Source organism: Amblyomma americanum, chromosome 10, assembly GCF_052857255.1.
Source record: "Amblyomma americanum isolate KBUSLIRL-KWMA chromosome 10, ASM5285725v1, whole genome shotgun sequence".
Classification (NCBI taxonomy): Eukaryota; Metazoa; Arthropoda; class Arachnida; order Ixodida; family Ixodidae; genus Amblyomma; species Amblyomma americanum.
In genome coordinates, this window is record NC_135506.1 from 52,399,809 (window position 1) to 52,423,842 (window position 24,034).

At 47.2% G+C, this 24,034-nt stretch overlaps 2 protein-coding genes across 2 annotated transcripts in view; one reads left to right on the forward strand and one right to left on the reverse strand.

Moving 5' to 3' along the window:
• The window catches only part of LOC144108300 (uncharacterized), a 106,984-nt gene extending 86,972 nt beyond the window's left edge, over positions 1-20,012 (reverse strand). Inside the window, exon 1 of the mRNA XM_077641565.1 lies at positions 19,913-20,012. The gene's annotated coding sequence lies outside the window, so the exon portion shown is untranslated. The remainder of the gene's footprint in view (positions 1-19,912) is intronic.
• On the forward strand, positions 698-23,019 carry LOC144107677 (XK-related protein 6-like). The gene is made up of 7 exons (XM_077640791.1): positions 698-971; positions 6,174-6,357; positions 9,701-9,891; positions 14,155-14,364; positions 16,048-16,368; positions 19,918-20,018; positions 22,795-23,019. Exons 1-7 carry the CDS (start codon positions 698-700, stop codon positions 22,912-22,914), a joined length of 1,401 nt encoding a protein of 466 aa, XP_077496917.1. The 3' UTR covers positions 22,915-23,019.
• Positions 23,020-24,034: the final 1,015 nt, after the last annotated feature.

The following is a 24,034-nucleotide window of genomic DNA, read 5'->3' on the forward strand; positions in this document are numbered from 1 at the left end:
ATTTTACCATGGATAGTAGTAACCAACTTGCCCAGCTTTCCGTACTCTCTTATATTTATAGTATGAGTTGATTTTGTCATAAATTTTGGAATAAGATACTCCTGAGTAGCTGCGACCTCCATTTTCTTTCCTGTGCTCATGTTCTTCATTGGTCATACAATTCAAGCCTGCAGTTAGAATTCTTCCTTTTCATACTGCAATGCATACATGCGTTTTCACTGTCCCCGCATCTTGTAAAAAAACTGAGCACAAATAACCATTTTCGTGAATAGATAATAAATAAACACACGACTCTAGAGAAGAGGGAAGTTTGTTCACATATCTCCTGCATATGTAAAAGCGTGAGGTCAACTAGCGCAACCCTCTGTAAACGTGACTCATGTGGGGCACCCTGGCTGGCGTATTTTCCGCCTCCGGAGTCTGTCTACCCGGCATTCAAATATGAAGGAGTGTTACATCCGCACACGCAACGATGCGGAACTGCTTTCCCCGTCTTCGAAGTGTAAAAAAAAATGCAACCACTCAGCAAGAGCGGAATTCTTGAGAGGAACGTAAATTACGAAAAGTTAATTTCTTTCAACGCTGCCTTATATGTCCCTGGTTTAAGCAACCAGGACAGGGTTGTGCAGCAAAAGTTGCACAACCGCATAATGTAGTTGTACATCCAGCCGTCACAAGTTAGATTCGAAGCGAGCGGATGCTCCGAGCTTCCGGACGTCGATACCGGTTTCGCTCGTCGCGAGGGTTGTTTTTTCCTTGCATTCGTCAAACTGAGGTTCTCGTACTTCGTCTGGCACTTGCGCCCAGTGGTTCAGGGTGTGCCCGCCCGTCCTCTGTGCTCTTCTTCGTGTGTCTCGCCGCGTACTGCGCAAACAGTTCGATGACGGAAGGCAGGGGGTACCAGTTCACGTGGTGCGACGGCGCCTTCTGCCTGATTTCGATGCTGCTGTCTTTTATCGGCATACTCAGCGGTATGTAGACTCTCCGCTTTATGTTCTATTTATATGGTACAGAATTTTTTCGGTTCCCTGTTGTCAGCTTCGCTTACAGTGGCTTTCGATTTTTACAGTTTGCACTCAGTTTTCTCGCTCACGTATAAACTGATTCTATTTGTGGAGAGGGATGAAAAGATGTGTTTGAAGGCGATTAAACTTGATTCACAATATGACATTTGCAGTAAAAGTTAGATAAATTGGGAGCCTTTTGGCATAATCTCGGCGCCGTTGGACCATGGACCTCGTTTGAATTGTTTTAAAAGCAAATTGGCTGTTATCAACGTTACCGTGGATTACGCTGCAATTTGCAACAATTTGCTTAATTTTAGAGTATTCTTCCGTACTTTATCGCACTTGCATTTCGTCTTCGTCCCGTAGCATGACCGCCATCAAATTCTGGCCAAGAAAGTGGTATTTAATTTATTCATCTACTTGTATATTCATTCATTCATTGTTTTCTTAATGTATTCAAACCTCCATTTATTTGTTCCCTCATTCAATTACAGTCTCGAAGCCCCTTAACTGAGGCATTACATGCAGAGTGGGTATTATTTGCCGAAAAAAAATCATTTACAAAGCGACAGGATGGTCACCACTATGTAACGCGAGATTCAGAGACGCCTGTTTAAGTATTTACATTTTACGATATGTTGAGATAGAGAATAAGAGATCAAAAGCTTCATAATTCCGGAGCACTATTTTCGCTTTTCCACGCGTACTCTATTTTCGACTAGATATCTTCTCTCAAGCTCTCGACACGGTAACCCTTCATCTCCTTCCCGGGTAACCACCCTCCGGATGGTTCCCGGTGGTAACCACCCACCGGCTACGCATTCATCCGCTCACGTCATACTCTCCTCCTCCCACGGTAACCAACCACCGAGTGGTTACCCACCGGTCACGCCGACTAATACTACCACTACTGCTGCTACTGCTCCTACAACTAATACTGCTGGTGCTACTACGACGCGTAACAAGGAACGGCCAGTTAACAGCTGTCGCTGTAAGAGATATCGGTGCACATGCCATTACGGTTAATGCTTAGCTAACTCAGACTTGTTAGTGAGCATTCAATGTGCTACTTTGAAGGCTCTTGCTGAAATGAGAATAGTGCAACTTGTCCCGCTGAATAGCTAACTCAGTTGGCGCATGACTAAAGAAGTGAGCTGTTCCGGAGGTACTTGTCAATTCTCCGCTAGTCTCAGTGCTTACTCCAAAACTGTGTGCACAGAAACTGGTGAAAAAGAGGTGCTGGCACAATTAATACTTTCATTACGCCGAAACTATCGAAAGTCAAGGTGAAAGCAAATTGAGCAGTCGAGCTCAGGAGACATTTACTTTCGATCCCACAATAAAAAAGATGGCCGCTTTTAGTCATAACTGTGATTGCCGTTTAGGTAGCGGGACACCACGCTCAATTGTGAAGAATGTGACAGGGAACAACCTTACCAGCAAAACTTAGTAGGAAGCACTACCTTTTGGCTAATGGCTGATAGGCTACTAATCTGTATTCGAAAACCGTATTTAGAGTTCAACCATTGCGAAGTATGCAATACTATACACTCGCCTAGCGACGGCTTCTTCCTATAAGTAAAGATATAAAAGCAATTAGCACATGACAGTCCATATCCGCGTAGTACTCTCTTAAATAAAAATCGTGCTTTTAACTGCGAAAAATTCTGCATCTTCTTTTCGCATAAGTTATCAGGTTCAACCAATAGCGTTCTTGCGTGGCGTGCTAATTCTGGTATATTCATGAAATGAATAGCCATAAATTTAATGCTATCAGTTTCCCCCCTCCCCAATAATATCTAAAAGCAGTGCGCTTTCTAGAGCACATATAATTAAAACTGAGGCAGGCTGCGAGGCAACAACATTAAGCAAGCAACCCTACACATGACACAAAAAGCTGAAAAAACATGCAAGCGATAAACAGTGTAATCATGCGAAAAACTTACACTGCAAGAGCTATTAGTCCTTTAATCGTCTTACGTACTGGGTTAATCTGGACGTTTGTTAGGGTCAGTTGATCTATGATACTGCTTTTAGTTATGGACCAGCATTATAACTCACTATAAATGCAACTAAGTACAGGACGTTGAAAGTAAATTTGTATACAAGACCGTGTTCAATATTACTTTCTGCGCTATTTCTTTTTATGCCTTTCTCTTTCGGGATTCAAAAAAAGGTTATTGAAGGGTAGGTTACGTAGTATTCCTTAAAACACAGGGAAAGTACGTCTTTTTAAGCATAAACAAAAGTTACCTAACAGAAATGAGACTTGCCTCGGCAAGCTTGCATCACAATTCAGGTACAAATTTCAAAAGTTCAACAGGCATTTGTGAATACCTACGTGGTAACGAAGAGTACCTTGTAATTTAGGAAACAGATACAGAACACCGGAACATCGGACAAACTTCGGCCTTCAACACCTAAGACGCCAAATACTTAAACTTTGAAAACCATTATAAAGGTACAGAAGTATATAAAGTATTTACCTCAGCTGCCACTAAAAGGAAAGCTTTTGCAGCTTTCGTGCCTCTAACGTGATTGTTATTTATAGCTTTTTTTTTCATGCATTCAATCTCTCCCGTTGAATTCGATTTCTTGCAACTCAATATTGATTATAAGCATTGTGATTTCTGTTGATTTTCTTTTTATCATTCTCTGACTCAGCATTTTTCAAGTGTGCGTTTTTTTGTTTGTATTCATGTAAAATAACTGGCAATGTGGTTGGCAATGCGTCTCCCTTCTCTTTTAGTATGCAGCTCATAGTATTACAGCTGGAGAGGGATTTTCAGCGTCTCCTTTTCTATCCGTGTAATTTTTGCGGATAAATGTAAGTAAATAAATGAAAAGTAAAAAGGCAGCAACGAGCAACCACAGTTTGTAAACCTGGCACCTGAATGTCAGAGTACATAGACAGATGCGCTCACTAACTTCGTACTACGTTTTCCCTTTTGACGCGATAGCGTATGCAGCTCGTACGGTCGAAAAGCCGTCGCCGTAGTAGTAGTCGGCACCGCGTTGCGAAAATAATCGGGGGCTGCGTAAAAAGAGATCCTATCATGGTAATTTGTGATTCTAGTGATTGATTATTGATTGGTGTATGATAGGCGATGATGAATTAATGAAACCGATGAAATTGATTATTTAAAGAAGTGAAAAATGGAAAAAAAAATGAGAAAAGAGGAGTTCAAAGGTGTCAAATTAAATGCTCGGAATTAAACGCCAATACTTGATGATAGTAATTAGGAAAATTTAGAGTGTACAATAGATGAAATAATTAATTGATAGAATTTAAAAAAATGCAAAATGTGCTGAAAGCTGTCAAACTGTTCAGAACGGAAAGCCTAACCCAGTACGCTATCGCGCCATACCTTTAAGGCGGAGCTTAAGTGTCCTTTCCAATTTTTTTAGAGCGTAGCTGGCGCTGTCTCGCTCTTTTTGACATCTGCAAAAGAGAACTTCCCAGAACGTGTAATGAATCTGCAAAGTAAGCTCTGAAGAACAAACGAAGCGTTACGCGCAGTCCCTACTACAGAAACATTCTCGTCCAGTCCGCCACTCTACGCGGAGTATTTCAACGGTCAAACGAGCGTCCAGCATTGCTAGTTAAAGCCAATCTGCTTACCAAAAGTACGCAATGACAGATACCCAATATAAGCCGCCTGACAAGCCGCTGTATATCCGTGGTTGGCGAGGTCGGCTTCTCAACCAAAAGTCGCGGGTCCCGCTCAAAACGCGGCGGCCGCGTTCTGATGGAAGTAAAATGCGAGATGTGTGCGTGCTATGCTACGACATTCCAGGTGGTTCAAATTAGTCTGGACCGCCTACTACGGACTCTCTCGAAACCTGTATGTTTCTCATAGCGACGACGTTTTGGGGCGTTATACCCTGTATACCAATACCAATAAGAGCCGCCGATCTGGCATGCGCATATGAATGCTCTTTAGGCATCTACGTTTACTGGGAGAACTATGTTCGGCCATGGCTGCTGTATCTAGACGAAGGGGGTCATGTTATTGTGCGACGACTGCACCACGAACAAGACACTTTCCTTCATGCTGTCCACGTCAGGCTTCGTACTCACAGCCGTCTTCTTTCCTTTAGCGGACAGACAGTAAAAGCGACCGAAATCCGAGGTGTTCACAAAGAAAGCACTGAGTTCAGCCGCATATTTTGATAAATGGTTTACTGGTTAATTTTGTGCTTGTCTGAGACTACGAGTACACTTTCAGGTCTTTGAAGCGAACAGCTTCACTACGCTAGGTAAAGCAGTCGTCGCGTAGGCCGGACAGTGACCTTGAACGAACTTCAGCCCAACCACGTTAGCCGTGTATCATCATATGTGGTACAGTTGGGGTGTCGAACCCTTGACCCATGACCTTTAGTTGACCTTTGACCTGTGACCTTGAGTCGACCTCTGACCTTTGACATTAGGTGACCTTTGGGTTTACCTTTGACCTTAAGAACAACCGATGGGGTGATGTGAAGCCACGTGATGACATCCGATGGGGGTGTCGTAAGACCATGTGATACCACGTCATGGCCACGTGGTCATGTGGGGCTATATAGAACGGCCGTCGCGAGCGTGTAACGGAGCTGCCATGGGCGAGTCTCAGACGCTTAGCAAGCGTGCTTGCTTTTCGCTGAATTCCAGGGTTTTATCTTTCGTTAAAATTTAAGCAGCGCTAACCTTTAGGACGAATACACAGAAGACATGACAGGACGGGCGCTGTCCTGTCATGTCTTCTGTGTATTCGTCCTAAAAGTTAGAATATGCATAACCAACTAGCCCCGCAACGTGTTTTCCAGGGTTTTAAGCCACGGCCAATTTTTTCCCCTGAATATCAATTGCCGACATATTTCGTTTATTCACAAAACTTACTAAAGGCGCATCCTTTGTCAAAAGTTCACAGCCCTTAGGGTTTTGCTTCAAAGTCATGGTGGGTGCGTTTGTAGCCTCCGCGGAAGTCTGAACTTTTTGAGTAGGTCGGACGAGAGCGCCTCTCACCCTCAAAAAATTTGGAACGCTGGCGATGCAAAACAAACCGCACAACATGACCCAGAAGGAAACCCGTTGGGCTCTAAACTTTTGACAAAGGCTGTACGCACAGATAAATAATGACTCACGACGGCACTTTGATTTGGTGGTGTCATTGTCCCCTTCCACAGATGGGTGGCTGGTCTACACCTACGCCCGTAACGAGCTGTGGGTGTACTTCTTCATTACGCTGTTCCTTGCTTTGGTACCTCCAGTCGTGATCAACGCATTTAGCATCAGCTGGCACATTGAAGACAACAGCGCCTCGATATGGAAATGGTTTTTCAGCATAGTTCTGTTCGGCACCATTCAGAGGTGAGTTAACGAACTTCATTACAGCTTACGCCACTGCACAGCCGTTAGGTCCCAGCAGGACAACTACATTAGTTAGCCCACTTTTAAGCAGCCCCACGCCACCAAAAATTTTACTCGTAGTGCATTCTAATGTCAAGCATTGCCCGAAATTAGCCACTACCTGAGTTCCTAGTACAACGAGTTCTAACCGTTCTGAGCCACTAAGCGACCTGCCGTAGTAGCTTAGTGGCTTTAGCCTTTGGTTGCTGATTCACAGGTCGTGAGATCGAATCTCGGCCACAACTGCAGCATTTAGATGCAGGTATACAATGTAAAATCGGCGATGTCAGTACACGTTAGCCCATCAGCCGTGTTGCAAATGGGTCGCAAGCCCCAAGGGTGGCGTTGGCCTGGCGGCCTGGGGCACAGCTGGAAACATCCGAAGGTCCTGGCAAAGGATGAGTCGACTGCCAACAGAACAACTTGTTTATTCTGGCATCGCAAAAGAGCAGCCGGTCAGGGCGACCACGTTACTCGAAGGAAGAAATCGAAGTCTCTTTTTAGCGTCCGGGGCAGCTGCCTTTTATACCCTCGGAGTCGAGGGCAAGAAGGAACGGCTCGGGAAGAGTCGCACGAGACGGCGACGCACGGACATGTTGAGACGTGAAGTGACGCGTCCGCCGGGCCGGCGCCGGTCAGACCTCCTCGCCTCCCAGTTGGGGAGCTCCTCTCCCCGGCTTCCGCGCTTTGACAAGCGTGGGCACCAACATGCACACACACACACACGCACACACGAAGACACGTGGCATTGAAACCTGCCTGGACGCGCTTGGCGGGAGGCGATGCGGCGGCTCTGAACGGGCCAAAATGACCGCCACTTTGAACGAAGCCCCGGCGTCCGTTGCATCCGCGCCGGCTCTACCGCGCGTCGTAGGCGAAACGTAACAGACCGCCCCGCCGGGAGGAGGAGATCCCGATGGTCAGGGGACTGCATCCGCTGTCCGGAGGGATGTCACTCGATGATGCTCGTAATCGAAATCCGTCGTCCCACGGCGTTGCTTGAGCGCAGCGCACAGAGAAGGCCTCGTTCTCAGGTTCAGGTTCACACAGGACACTGCAAAGTGACTTCGGGAGAGTTTCCACTTTTGTTCTCGTTCCCAGCAAGCGTTAGAACTACGCCGAAACGCAACCGCTCAGTCAGCAAGCACGAGACAACCCTCACTGAGCTCTGCCAGGCTCTTTTCCCGTTTTATACTACTGCCTTGTTCAATACAGTAGACAAGCAGCACTCAGAATGCGTCTACAAATTGGAAAATTGCACTAGAAAGCACATCATCACTTTGAAACACTAACAAAAGCAATATGTTAAAAATCCTGCCTCAGGAAGAAAACATCAGTAACAAACAACTTTGAGGCGGATTCCTACGTTAGGGGCCTCGACTTAAGCCATCGGCGTTACCGTTGAGACTCCCCTTTTTGTAACGCACCTCAAAGGAATATTGTTGCAAAGCGAGGCTCCAGCGCAGGAGGCGGCCATTTTTGGGAGAGATGGTCTGCAGCCATTGGAGAGGGCAGTGATCCGTCTCAATGATAAACCTCGAGCCGGCTTGGTAGCATGACCATTTCTGAACGGCCCACACGAGACATGCACACTCTTTCTCGGTGGCGCTGTACGCCTGCTCACGACAGGTCAGCTTACGACTAGCATACAGGACGGGGTGTTCCACTTCTCCATTTTCCCTTTGGCACAGTACAACGCCCATGCCTCGCTCACTAGCATCGCACTGAACAGCGAACCCTTTGGTGTAATCTGGCGATCGTAGCACAGGCTGGCTTGTTAGGGCGCTCTTTAGGTCGCTGAAAGCTCTTTCCTTTGTCTCGCCCCAGACGACTGTTTGGGGCTCTGTTTTTCTTAGAGCATCCGTCAGGGGAGCCGCGATATCGGAGTACCTGGGGATGTACCTCTGATAGTAGCCGGCGACACCTAAGAACGACCGAATATCGGTCTTCGTGCGCGGTTGCGGGAAGTCTCGCACAGCGGCCACCTTTATTTCAGAGGGGCGGCGACGACCCTGTCCAATCACGTGACCGAGGTAGACAACCTCGGCCTGTGCTAATTGGCACTTGGGAGCCTTGACTGTCAAGCCCGCTTCGCGCAGGCGGGTTAGCACTGCCCGCAAGTGTGCCATATGCTCAGACCAGGATGCGGAGAATATCGCTACGTCGTCTAAATACGGTAAAGCAAATTCTTCCTGTCCCCGCAACACTTTGTCCATGAGGCTCGAAAAGCAGTATGGCGCGTTCTTCAAACCAAAACTCAATACTCAACGCGGGAAATATTCAAATATCAATGCGGGTTCGATTCCGGGCGCGGCGGTCGAATTTCGATGGAGGCGAAATTCTAGAGGTCCGTGTACTGTCTGATGTCAGTGCACGTTAAAGAACCCCAGGTGGTCGAAATTCCCGGAGCCCTTCACTACGGCGTCCCTCATAGCCTGAGTCGCTTTGGGACGTTAAACCCCATAAACCCGAAGTTGAGGTTTCGTTAAGCCCGATCTACGACTGAGAGGATGTTCCTAACTGGAAGAGTAATTAATCTCGTATTTAAGAGCAGATTAGACTAAATGTGGCGTTTTATGTCTCCTGAAATCAGAAAAAGCGCAACGTGAATACCAAAGCTTCAAATCCACGGTGTACCTTGCTCTTGATTTCTCAGCATTGCACTGCAGGTTATGTTCGCGAAATTCTCAAGATAGCTACGCCTGAAATTAAGAACGTCGTTATTAGAAAACGAGCATTAATCGACTTTCAGTCCAAATCTATGAACCATTAACTATGGTCAAGGATGCATGTGGTACTGGACGCATGTGGACAACCCTGAAGTAAGAAGAAATAGATTCTCAAAGCTTCGTCAGGTCTGAGATAATAATAATAATAATAATAATAATAATAATAATAATAATAATTGGTTTTTGGGGAAAGGAAATGGCGCAGTATCTGTCTCATATATCGTTGGACACCCGAACCGCGCCGTAAGGGAAGGGATAAAGGAGGGAGTGAAAGAAGAAAGGAAGAAATAGATGCCGTAGTGGAGGGCTCCGGAATAATTTCGACCACCTGGGGATCTTTAACCTACACTGACATCGCACAGCACACGGACGCCTTAGCGTTTCGCGTCCATCGAATCGCTGCCGCCGCGGTCGGATTCGAACCCGGGAACTCCGGATCAGTAACCGAGCGCCCTAACCACTGAGCCACCGCGGCGAATTGAGATATACAGCCAGCTCGTAAATTGAGGAGGTCAGATGCTCACTTTTTCATCGCACCATTAGTCGTGTTGTTCAAGTTCTTTTCTTCCCGCCAGGAACTGGGCGATCTTTCTGGCCGGTTGCAAGGCGCAGAAGACCAAGGACCAGAAAGACTTCCGCGTGCTCTACCGCCACAAGAGGGACCTGTGTGTGCTGGACCTGTACAAATCGTTCCTGAAGTCGGCACCACAGCTGGTGCTACAGCTCTACATCATGCTTGACACCCAAGACTGGCGTGTTCCTACATGTAGGCACTGTAACGTATGCGCAGCATGCACAGCGCCTCGACATCCTCAAACGCCCCGTCATCAGTTTTCAATAGACATCACCACTTGCCAGCCTCTGCGAGGCACGAACGAGTTAGCGCGCTTCCGACCCACCCTGAATTTCACCGGTCGTTTCTTTTCTCACTATCGTGAATTTCCTTCCTGCGGTCGTCCAAGTAAAAACGTGGTGCTGTGAGAAAAGAGTTTGAAGAAGCTGTACGGCACTGGCCCCCACAGTAAACCTCTAGGAAGATATATATCTTAGACGAAGGCGTACCGTAATTAATTTCAGTGCGCAAGCACAAAGACTCCGCCCCCCCCCCCCCTATCTCGCTGATTTCGCCACTGTCTGCCCGGCCACCGGATTGCGAGTAAACTGCCCCCCGTAGCAGGTACAAGAGCTCAGTTAATGATTGGCAGCGAGAGGTTTCTCAGGAAGAGCAACCTGAGTCTAACAAACACCACCGGTGGCTGCAGCTGCAATAGCAGAGCAGCAGCGCATCGCGTAAGCGCTGCACCACTGCGCAGAGTGGTACGAAAACTCCCAGCGATCGATGAATGTAAAGAATGGCCATTTCCGCATATATCAGTATGAACCCAACAAAGGTATCGTGTTTTCGCCGATTTTCCTCTCAAGCCTGCCTGACCTCGAAAACTGATACTGAAACCGAAGTGAAAATCGATGTCCTATAGGGTGGTGGTAGTGGTTTTATTAAAAATAATAGTAAAAAGGAAGGAAAAGATTTTTGCTAGCCCCGGCATCTGCCATCGATACTGAAGCACCTGAGCTGGGGCAGTGGAAATGAAGGATAGCAGGCAGAATGGAGAAGTGAAATGAAAGAGGTGAGGGGACAGGAATAGAGGACAGGGGGAGAAGTAATATGTACAAACTATTTACACAATAAGAAATGTGTCCAGGTTGTGCGTGTGATTAGTTCATTTTAGAGGAATTAAATCACACACGCGCACAGCACTGTGTAGGTTTCCTCCAGGGCGCAAAATTCGCATTTGGCCTAACGACGCTAAATCGTTCTTTTTTTTATTTCTCGTTTGAGACATACACTTGCATAAGGTGCTGCCGCTGTAGCCAGCACATCTGTAGTCATCATCGTCAATTATAATCGCCATCGGCCGGGCTACTTCCACACCCCAATAAACGCACCTCCTGCAAGGACGCCTTTCAGGCAGACCCTACGCGAGCTACGGCAGCCTTTGTCACGAAGTGGGAGCACGCCGCTAATGGGCTCCACAATCTGAGTTACCAATTCTCGGTGAGGAGAGACAAACACCTCCACCCAGGTGCCAGATCTTAAGCAGGGCCAAGTGGTCAACCGGCCATAGGTCCACGCCTGACAAGCCGCTGACCGGAGGCGCGACACAGGAGTCGAGAATAAGAGTTCGCAGAATTTAATTAACAAAGAGAAACAACACACTTACCATGTCATCAAGAATAACAGATCATAGGCACAGGACCGACGGAACGGATTCTAGATTTGACACACAGCGTCTAATACGACAGCCGAGAGGAATTACAGCAACCTTCTGTTGGGCCTACTTGGTGCATGATGAAAATACAGATGATTGATGTGCGCAAAACATAAGACTGAACGACGTAGACGGGAGAAACACAAGGACAAATGCCAAGCACTTTTGAAGGGCAGAATTGAGGATAGAGTTCATAAATGTGGGAGTGGCGGGGGCTTAGCTGTTCGGGTGGTCGAGGTCTTGACCGAGATGGGCGTCGGGCTGTCGATGTCGGGCCCCCGGAGTCGCTGCTCGCTGGACCGGCACTTCGCGACGAGCCGACCACCACTCGGATGACACTTCGCACACACGCGCGGTTAGTCAGCACACCACCACCTCCAAGATCTCCAGCTCGACTACTCTCCGCCGCATTCCACAGTCGCCCCGTAGCGTCCCCCCCCCTCTCTCTCTCACCGTCCTGGACAGCCCGGGACCGACGAATCAGAGGCTGCGACGAATCGTAAACTATCACGCCGAAACGTCCCGCGCCGAGCCCCTGGCTGGCCCCGCTGAAGCCCGAGACGGAATTCCGCGTACAAGAGGTCACTGGCCAGGCAACTGCTTTCTCGCGGTCTGAGACCAGAAAGCAAAAACTGTGTGTGTGTGTGGGGGGGGGGGTGAGGGAGGAGGGGAGGGGTCTCTGTCGCCCGGCTCAACCGCCGCGGGTGAAAATCGCAACCAGCTCGAATTCTGTTTCAGCCTTGCCCCATAAAATGTCGTAATCCTCTGTTCCTATCTAATTCTATGCCAACCCTCGGTATCCAATCCATTGTCCTAGCAGGACATCGCTCATCTGTTCGCCGAAGTACTTGTCCTGCCTAAGTCTATTTTCCTCTCTCCATCTTTCTTAGGATACCATGAACTCGTGTTATTTTCTAATTCTCGCTTCCTACCAAAATTATTCCTTTCGTTTTCGTTTCCATAACTGGCTGCGCTGTTGTTAATCCGTATTTAAGCCGCTGCACACAGTGCTTTATAGCATTATGAAGCCGAGCACCAGGTCTCGGGTCGATTCGCGGCAGCAGCAGCCGCGTTTCGATTAATGCGAGCGGCATAAGACACTCGTGTGCTGTGCGCTGTAAGAGAGTGTTGAAAAAAAAAATCCAACTCCTCCAAACTAATTCAGAGCCCTCCACGACGGTCACACTTGTAATCTCACCGCCTCCTTCATCGTTTCCATCACGGCGTGATTCGAGACCCCACTTTCATCGGGGCAGTTAAAGCACGTTTCCTTTCTCCATATCTAGTTTTCCATTACCATGCAGCAGTAATGCAGATTTATGCTGGCGGAGGATCAGTGGTTAGAGCGTTCGTCTACTGAGCCGGAGTACCTGGTTCGAACCGGGCCGCTGCGGCCGTGTTTAGGGGCGGGGGGGGGGGGGGCAAAACGTTAAAATTATTGGTTGTGATCGGTTACCGGGAAATGGAAGGAGCGGTAACTGTCTCTTCTTGGTGGAGGCCTCAACCGCTCTGTGAGGGAAGAGATGAGGGTGGGAGTGAAAGAAGGGGGGAGAGAGATGAATAAGTGTCGTAGTGGAGGACTCCTGAAAGAATAATCTCGACCATCTGAGGATCTTTGACATACCCGCCGCGGTGGCTCGGTGGACTCCTGAAAGAATAATCTCGACCATCTGAGGATCTTTGACATACCCGCCGCGGTGGCTCGGTGGGTAGAGCGTTCGGCTACTGATCCGGAGTTCCCGGGCTCGAACCTGACCGCGGCGGCTTCGATGAGCCAAAACGCTAAGGCGCCCGTGTGCTGTGCGATGTCAGTGTACGTTAAAGCTCCTCAGGTGGTCGAAACTATTCCGGAGCCCTCCACACTACGGCACCTCTTTCTTCCTTCTTTCACTCCCTCCTTTATTCCTTCCCTTATGGCGCGGTTCAGGTGTCCAACGATATATGAGACAGATACTGCGCCATTTCCGTCCCAAAAAACCAATTATTATTATTATTATTGTTATTATTATTATTATTCACTCCCACCTTCGTCCCTGTCCTCACAGCGTGGTTGGGGTGTCCACAGAGAAGTAAGACAGTTTCTGCGCCTTTCGTTCCCACAAAACCAGTTTTCATTTTCTTTTCTTTAGAAATTGGGGCGCATCTATGTAACACAACCAGACAGCGCACCTCGTTCCTCCCTACATTGCCTGCACGTATGAGGTGTCCATGAAGAGAGAGACAATTTACTGCATCCTTCCTTCGCCCGTAACCAGTTAATTTTATTCTATGGAATTTCAAGGCCCCGCTCCACCTGGATAATCACTGAAAATTGAAAATTTATTGTTTGGGAAAGGATATGGCACATGTAGTATCTGTCCCACATCTGGGCGGACGCCTGAACCACGCCATAAGGGTAGGAACAAAGGTCGGACTGAGAGAAGAAAATAAGAAAGAGGTGCCGTAGTGGAGGGCTCCGGAATAATTTCCACCACCTGGGGATCTTCAACGTGCACTGACATCGCCCAGCACACGGGCGCCTTTGCGTTTCGCCTCCATCGAAACGCGGTCGCCGCGGTCGGGTTCGAACCCGGGTACTACAGATCAGTAGCCGAGCACTCTATCCACTGAGCCACCACGGGGGGTGATAATCATTCCATTGGCAAGATTGTTGAGGATATGGATGAAAGCATAGAAGTTCTTTGTTACGACATCCTGTTCTGACAACGTTAGCCAACCGATAGTGCACTGTAGAGCTGCCTCCGTAACACTCTGCGCAGTGATCTCCTCCTTACGAGCCATAACTGTGCTGCCGTGGTGCATGGCAGCCTACGACAGAACCGAGCGGCGCTGCCGTCCAGAGGAGCCGGAGATTCCGTTGACCGGCACGATCCTGCAGTTTCTGTGGAGATTTGGAACCGTCGGATCTCGGATCGGCGCCATGGTACTTCGCGGAATAGTGGACGACGCGTGGGCAATTTTTATTTTTGGTGAGTATTACGGTGTGTCGGAAACATTTAGTGCAGCAGCGCTTAGAAGGACACTCGGAACCTTGTGTGCCAATCGGCTGTTTCCGAAGAACTCACTCCCATGCTTTCAAGCGCTCTGTTTGCCTTGAGTCCCCATTCTGGCGCCCTTGCGCCCGCTCTCACCGCCGCTGTAGCTCCTGTTGAATGGCGTAATTTACAGGTAACTTTATTCCTCCGGCGCTAAGCACGCACATCCTTTGTCAACTCCGTACCTGAGCCCTGAGCCGCAGGCGGTAGCAGGATGGTAAATACTGAAACAATGTAAATTACGCGAAGGTTGAAGTAATCCAGGGTTTGACGGAACGCCATCTTTTCAGGTAGTAGCATGGTTGAACAAATCTTGGGTCACTGACCAATTGTCAAGAAACAGTTGACGTTCCGGAACCCCTACGGGTTCCTTGTTCACAATGAAGAACCGACCTAGTTAGTTGACGTTTCGGAACCCCTACAAGTTCCTTGTTCTCAATGAAGAACCGGCCTAGTTAGCTGACGTTTCGGAACCCCTACGGGTTCCTTGTTCACAATGAAGAACCGACCTAGTTGGTTGACGTTTCGGAACCCCTACAAGTTCCTTGTTCACAATGATGAACCGGCCTAGTTAGCTGACGTTTCAGAACCCCTACGGGTTCCTTGTTCACAATGAAGAACCGACCTAGTTAGTTGACGTTTCGGAACCCCTACAAGTTCCTTGTTCACAATGAAGAACCGGCCTAGTTAGTTGACGTTTCGGAACCCCTACGGGTTCCTTGTTCACAATGAAGAACCGACCTAGTTAGTTGACGTTTCGGAACCCCTACAAGTTCCTTGTTCACAATGAAGAACCGGCCTAGTTAGCTGACGTTTCGGAACCCCTACGGGTTCCTTGTTCACAATGAAGAACCGGCCAAGTTAGTTGACGTTTCGGAACCCCTACGGGTTCTTAACTGTAAACAAGTAACCCGTAGGGGTTCCAAAACGTCAGCTGTTTCTTGACAATTGGTCAGTGACCCGACTTGTTTAACAATGTAAACTACATTCATGTGGCCAAAGAGAGTTGCTTGAAATCTCATGACCACCTTCTATCATGACCACCCTGGTCTACCATGGTAGCATGGTCTTTGACCTTCACCTTTGATTTTGACATCGAGCCACCCCCAAAATCTTGCCCCCACCCATTCCCGAAATTTGACCTTCGCTTATTTTGGTCAGAATCGATGTCTAACCATAACTGACAACGCCCAACACGTTGGTGACCTCCAAGTTTGGCCCGGGCCACTCCCGGAATTTTACCTTGGCCGATATGGACCAAAATCTGTGTCCAACCATAATTCAGCGTCCCGACACTATGGCCACCTCCAAATTTGGGCTAGGCCATTGACAAAACTTGACGTTGGTGGTTTGGGAATGCTTTCGTACTCTAACAGGTTTAAACAAAGTTCAAACCTTGACAGTGTTTTTGCTGTCCAAATTCCTGTGACATATTTTTGCACACTTTTCCTCTCTCACGCATACCGAGTGCTGCTAAGAGTTTCTCGTTGGGCGGTCACAGTTTCCTGCAGCGCACGCGTGCTGAATTTGGTCTCATAAAAAAGTAAGCTTGAATGTATGCGGCCACACTCGCTGCCACGTTGACCACTGGTCATTCTTATTCAATTTTTTTAAAAGGTACCCACTTCCTCGTGACAACCTTCTTCGCGATGGTGGTCACTCAACTCATGGTCAAGAAGAAGGTGGCAGCAGACGCGCCGTTTTGGCAGAAACTGGCGCATGGGATTGCCATGGGCGCCGGCTTCACATTCTGCTTCATCAACATCGGTGATTCCCTCAGCAACAACGTGGCGTTGGCTGGTCTCATCCTCATGTACACGTACGCCGGCGAGGAAAACCTGGAGTCAATCCTGACCTACCACAGGGAGTGGACGAACGGCGGCTACCACCTGCACGGAAAGATAGCCATGGCTGCAGTGGGCATAAGCTTCCTCATTGGTGAGTTATGCCATTCGAAGACCCCAAAAAATTAGCTGCGGTTTAACTACTCCTGAACATGGTTAGAGATCGAAAGCTGCGGTGTATCGGGCAAGTAAACGTGGCTTGGCGTCTGTAACGTTGAGCGCGTTGCGCACACTGGATATAGGCAGCGCGCCCACCCTGCCACCCTGGCAGGTGGCAGTTCCATTCATGGTTGATCGCGAGAGGTTGGGCACCCAATGAACGCAGCGGCCTGTTATACCGCCCTGTACCGGCGAATCGAGAGGTCAAATGTCAAGTGGTGCGACACCAAGGTGGACAACATACGGTATAAGGCCTATAGCCACACTTGACCTCTGGCTCACTTGATGGTCAACCGACAACGCATGGTGAAATCGGCTTCACCTAGCGTAGTGAAGCTTTCGCTTGAATAAATACAGTTGATTCGAACCATTGGCTCACTTTCTTGGGACGACTAGGTCGGTCAGTGTTTTCTGGACGAAGTCTTCGAGACGACTGCAGCCGGAGTTTTCAATGCTCGTAATTTTTTCCGCTAAATAAGAAAGAAATCGCATTAATAATCGTTCAGCCTCTGCGACTTTTGATAAGGAGCCTGTTCATCCGTGATATTAGGGAACAGTTATTTTTCTGTGATGAAAAAAATTGAGTATATGTGACAACACCCGGATTGTAGACTAATAAAGGTAGAACTATAGTGGAGATAAAGACAACTAAGCGCACTGACTGCTGCGTATGCTCAAAGGTCTTTGTCCCAAAAAAACTCATTTTAAGTTACGACTACTTCCACTATATATCCGTCGCTATTAAACACCCTGTTCTAATTCGACCTGGAAGCCCTCCGAATCAATTTACTATATTGCCCCATTGTCAATCCTCCTCGTGCTCCTTCATGGGCTGTCCGACAACTTTTGTAAGAAAAACGAATTAGTATTTTTCAACAAATAAGTACGTCAGTGTTAATGTCTCAAAACGTATTCGAATACAGAATAATTCTCTTCGTTTGGCGTAACATTCTACTCGTACGTAGCTATTTTCTTAGTGACTCCGTGATAAAAGCAGTTAATACGTAAAAATACTATAGGGGCTCTTATTACTGAAACATGATCTTGCGCTCCCTGTATTGTCACATCATTTCCGGCGCGAGCCCGTCTCTTGAACGCCACAAACTATGCCAAAACTCTCTCCCGCAAAGATCAAATAATTCCCGTAACCATTACCAAAAAAATGGCGTTCGCGGATCCCGACACGAGCGTGTTTGACCTGTGTGCGTCGTGATGGCAATCGGTTACCAAAGACAACACACCACATCTGCCGACGAGAATGTCCCCACTCAGCTCCGCTTTCCTTTTCAAGAAACCAAAAATCTTTACCGTAAAACTTTTTGTTCACAAAAATGAGGAAGCAGAGTTTCCACAAAAGGCTGAAGTGACTGATTTTTCTTTCACCTTAGCCTTCAGCTCTTCTGGATATTCTTATTTGCTATGTACTCACATACTGCGTATGTGTCACAATATGTCGACGTCTGCGCTGTCGTATATAGTGAGGAGCGTTCGTAAGGACCGTAGCCACTTTCCCTATTGAACACGGCAATAATATCAAGTATGGTGGACACGAATTCAGACGAAAGAAAAGAGCGAAAAGTGCAGTCGATGTATTTTTGCCCAATGTCAATCAAAAAGTGCAAACTACTAACGCAAAAAGGCTTAAGCCGTATCTTGTGATCGCAATGAAGCTGTGTCTGTTCTCTATTTCTGCCGTTAGAATGCCGTTATCACTTAAAACCGGCAGCAGAGAAAAACCAGGCACAAGGAAGAAACACGCAGACGTGGACGAGGCTGCACTGACAAGTGAAGTTCTATTAGGAACGCCGCATAATATACACTGAAGAGTCAACACATGATTATCTGTTTGAACCACTGCGCAGGTTGCGCAGGAAATCCACTTCATGCGTCAGCTCGCCTTCAGAGTGCATATCGAAGTAAGAAGTGGATTTCCTGCGCAGTGATGCAAACAGGTAATGATAATAACTCATGTGTTGACTCTTCCAGTGTATATTATGCGGCGTTCCTAATAGATCTTCAGCATGCAGCCTCGTCCACGTTTGATGGTTTATGGTTTATGGGGGATTTAACGTGCCAAAGCGACTCAGGCTATGAGGGGCGCCGTAGTGAAGGGCTCTGGAAGTTTCGACCACCTGGGGTTCTTTTACGTGCACTGACATCGCACAGCACACGGGCCTCTAGAATTTCGCCTCCATCGAAATTCGACCGCCGCGGCCGGGATCAAACCCGCGTCTTTCGGGCCGGCAGCCGAGCGCCATAACCACTCAGCCACCGCGGCGGCTCGTCCACGTTTGAGTGTTTCTTCCTAATTGTGTCTGGTTTGTTCTCTGCTGCCGGTTTTAAGCGATCATGCACCAACTAGCTCAACAATCCACCATATTAACGTTTAAATGCCGTTATGGCGCTAAAAATTTTAAACAGAATATATGTTTTATGATGCGGCATTTACGATGCCCGACTTAAAATTTTGAAAGCAACAGAACTGTTCAATTCGGTTTACCTGCACAGACTATACTGATCCTTCAGAAGTGCTACTTAATTTGAAAAAAAAAGATACTACTTTCTCGATTTTTCTTAATCACAGTGAAACTGCCATGCCCAATTTCACGGAACTTTTTTACATATTAGCCTAGAGCACATAGACACCATGCAGCATTCTCGTTTTTCTTGCGGCAGTAAACGCAACTGAGAATTTCATACCCTCGCCGAAATACTGAGACATCCTTTATAAAAATTCTCTATAGACTTTCTATAGACTTTTATAGACTTTATAGCCATCCTTTAGACTTTAACTCTTGCTTATAGATAGCCTATAGACTATCTATAGACAAAGGTCTACTAAAAGTGCATGGTCATAAATCTATAGATTTTCTATAGACTAGTCTATATGATTTGTCTGTAGAAAGTCTATCGACTTCATAGACTGAAGCATATAGACAGTATATGCACTGCGTAAAGAAATTTTTGTAGGGGATTCCCGCTCTTATTCTCTGCATGGACAGCGAAAGACTCGAACGAACTTCTGAAGATATTCTTCATAGCACTACCTTAGAACGGCTCACAGAAAAAACAGAGCCACGGAAACATAGCGCTTTACTTGTGCAGAATTTCTTTTAGGTGTCTACAGCTTTTAGTCTATTACTTCCTTATTTGAATAGCATTTTCCATTATATGTCGTCACGTTATTCTTTGGTTTTTCCCATTTTTTATTTATGTGCATCTTTTTCCTCTGCGGATGATTAGTATTCTTTCCTTGTACAGTATACCGTAATTTGGTGCGCTCATTGCATTTTAACGCTGCTGCCAATATCTGTAATTTCGTTTGTTATAAGTGTCTTTCATTCTTCATAATTCCAAATTCAGCTTCCAGCATATTTTATTCTGGAACCTGATGTATCCCACCCCTCATGTAATGTCCCACCTTTGATATGTCTTAAACATTCCAATGCTCCAAAATAATGTAAAATAATGTATCTCACCGCAGGCGTGGGCTGTATGTGCTGGTACCGCAACAGCTACCACCCAGCGTGCGAAGTCTCCTTGTTCCCCAGCAGGACCCCGCTTGGTGAGGACGTCGACAAGCAGGTAATACCAGCGAGGGAAAGCGAAAACAGACTAAGTGAACCTGCGCTGCCAAGGTGGCACTGCATTTGTTCCATTCGGTGACTCAAAACTGCTTTTGTCAGCCGCTTGGGCCGCTGCAAACGCGAGAACACAGTCTGCGCGATTAGATACCCGCGTTTGGCTGACAGCATTCATTGCCTAGCTTCTCTCGACGTAGCCCAGATAGCTGACGCACGGCACGTGCGCCTTCGACCGAGCGCGGAGGCTCACGCCAATAAGCGCCTGAAGGTGGCGCGGAAAAGTACTAAGAGTACTACCCAAAACTGCTTGCTCTTCTCGCTAGGCAGTGTGTTATGGCGCTGCAATCGGCACCCCAAACTTCAGCGCAAGTTCCCCATTGTCACTTTTACCGGGGAAAAAGTGATAACGAGAGCTGCACCCTCTGAACGCAACCCTCCACCACAGCGTGTGCACCCGCAAAGTTACCACGTGGCTAAGTAACACGGTAATACATAATGGGACATAATGGTAGTACATAGTGGTAATACATAACGGGACAAGCGATTAAACACAGGACCGCCAGTAGAAGACGTACCCAGGACAGCGCTGGACTGATAACTCATGTTTTATTGAAAGCTGGTCAAGCCAGTAAGCCAAACTACGCATGCGTAGCAGGCGCGGAAACAACCCACGTGCAGAGTCACCTAAACCCGAGTAAACTTCAGGCACCCAAAACTGTAGACATTTTCATCGTTGTCTGACTACGCCCTCTGCAGGGCAAATGTCTCTCCAGCGTAAATACCCCAGGCAGTGTAGCTTAACATGGCACATGTCGGCTTGGCAAGCTTTGGTCCCCAAAGAAGTGGTAAATGGCTGCACGTAATAGGGGACCTGAAGCGTCTCTCTTCCATCACAATGTAACACTATGTTTTTCCTAATATCTTTTTTTTACGTTAGACCCGGAGCAATGAAATATCCAGTATCTTTGATTTGCGTTTGGTTTAACTAACGCCTTTAGACCGCAGCACAGAATTATGTGAACAATTTTGAACAAGCCAGAAATAATGAGAGCTGCCTCCAGTTGGAGGTGTGCTCCCAGTTTGGCTCATTTGAATGTATTATAAAAATATCACGAAGACAGAGTATTCTTGGAAAGCTTTGTAAGCCGTTGCGCAGCATTCATGCGCCTGGCATCCCAAATGCTGCCTCGCTCTCAAATCGCTTCGCTACTCCCTGCTTATGCCCGTGGCTGTAAGGTGACTGTATCTTCCTCATATAAAAACATTAGGAAACGAATTACAGTAAAACTGTAAGCGCTTTATTCTAGATACAGCTATTCGTCCTGACTGAGCGCAAATGGACTGTGACTTTGGTAAAGAATTTTTAGAAGGTGTTGTGGTTGGAGACGTCCATCCAGTAACTGACACTACTCTCTTGAGGCCGCAGTAAGTAATGCGTAATGGTAAGGACAGGATTAATTGGGGAGACATCGGAAATGCCTTAGCCCTGCAGTGGGCGTAGTAACGGTGACGATGATACTGATTGGTTCCTAAGCTACCAGTCAGCAGTCTGAAGCTATTTCCCCTTTAACTGTCATTACTTTCATAGCATCACATCGGAAGATCAGCGATTCGTTTCACTATTGACCAACGTAAATCTTCAGTACGCACTTGCAACTTATATTCTCTTCACCTGTAACTGTGGCTTGGGGGAAATCATTACCGGATTACCGGCTGCAACAAATTAACAAAATATTGTTGTGTGTGTTGAAGTGCCTTAATTGGTTGATGGCTGGTTTTGTGAAAGAGGCTCGTGTTAGTTTCTTGCAGTTAAGCACTTTTGGCTTCACATTTCTTATTGTGTAAATAGTTTGTGTATATTACTTCTCCCCCTATCCTCTCATCCTGTCCCCTCACCTCTTTCATTTCATTTCTCCATTCTGCCTGCTATCCTTTATTTCCGCTGCCCCAGCTCAGGTGCTTCAGTATCGATGGCACATGCCGGGGCTAGAAAAAATATTTTCCTCCTTTTTACTATTATTTTAATGAAATAAACCACTACCACCAGCTGTGCACATTTAAACAGTTTTTTTAATCATACGATCTAAGTTCGGTACTTCCCACGTTTATTTCACAATATTAAATCTAAAATCTTGGTGCACCGGTTTTGTCGAGATCTTTACTTCACTAAGAGAGAAAAAAAACGTAATCGTAATCGCTATTGCAAGGTTTTCCTCATTTCCACAGAGTAATTAACCCGAATCACGGTACTATACCTGCATCTCTCCCGATTTTCAAACTATTGCGGTAATCTTCCCGCCTTTTGCTCGATTCATCCAAGGCCTAACCGCGTAAATTAAATGTTGAAGCGTGTGGTCTAGTATGCCACGTGATGCATTTGGCCCCTGCAGAACCTGAGCCGCAGGCCATGGGCTCTTCAGCCTTTGAGGAAACGGTTTAGTTCCAGCCCTCACCGTCAATGTGACCCCAACCGCATGCATACCATGGTGCCGCTATGTCATTAAGCCACTGCTGCACTCCTAACGCTTTAAATCCTTTAACCGTCAAAGCTAGCCCTCTTTGCGGGTGCACAGCAGGAGCCTCATGACACGGCTTTGTGACTGCTATGATAACTAGTGATGTCACCCGGAAATTTCTGGAATCGATTGCGCCGCAATATTCACAGCAGCCTGGAAAGTCAAAGTTTTTCTCATACGACCACAAAAGCAAGTGATTTTACCAAATAACATATTTTGCACGCGATTTTATGACCAAAGGTCTCTCTCTCTTTCCTCCAGGCTGCTGGAAACCCCCATCGTGATGATGGTGAGGCACGCAGCGACGAGACTCCTGCGGACGAACGCACCCGTATACTTTCGACGTTTGCACAGTGCGAAAACATTGCAGTTCGGCGCTGACGACGATTCAGCAATAGCCTTACGCAGCACGGTTGTGTAAGGCACGCCTGAAAGATGCGTTTCATCTTATTAATTCATCCGATAATAAATGCGAAATATCTGTGACTCTTGCCTTTTTTTCAAGCTCCATTCACGCGCGACAAATACAAAACAACTGTGGTTGTCCACGCATAGTCTAAGTAACTGTGCAAGATATTCGCCACATTTTGGAAACAGCTTCAATGGATGAGGTACAGGGTTGGTAAAAAGTTCCCAGGACGCAGGGTATATCCTGGCACTTAAGATGCCAACGGAGCTATCAAGGCAGGCAGATACTTCTTTTACCCTATGCAGATATGTTTAGCTTCGGGAGTGTCGTAACTACTTGACTACAAAAGCAGACCTTGTGGCCTGGGAATTTTTGACCGATCTTGTAGGCGTTTTATAAAGGTCCAGCGCCTGTCTGGGGAATGTGTGCAAATAGAGATTACAAACATATTGCAAAGGAATGTCCTGAAGCAGTCACAATATGACAGCGTTACACCAAGGAAAAGCTAAACGGCCCTCAATGCATCTGCCACGCATGCGCAACAGTTGTCCGTACATCCTATCGTTGTTACTCATGCTGCAGTCTCCCTCAACACCTATGTGCTGGTGCATTTGCGGTCTGGTGCACGTGGAGCAATTAATTTGAATTGGTTCGTGCTGCCGTGAGGAACGCCGAGCCTTGCTACCAACCTGGAAAGGCAGTGTGTACCGACGACCATCATCATCATCATCATCATCGTCATCATCATCATCATCATCATCATCATCACCATCAGCCTTACTACACCCACTGCAGGGCAAAGGCCTCTCCCATGTCTCTCCAATTAAGCCTATCTTTTGCCAGCTGCATCCACCTTTTGCCTGCAAACTTCTTAATCTCATCCGCCCACCTAACCTTCTGCCGCCCCCTGCTACGCGTACTTTCTACCGACGACCAGTGTTGTTTAATTTGTGTTCTCTGATGGCTCACGAAATCAGAGACGGGCGGCAGTTCAGCTGCATCTCCTAAAGCTTTCAGAGGAAGATAACATCTTATGCTGTAGCAGAAGCGACTGTGAATCCCATCTGTCAGCACAAAATGCAGGCGAAGCAA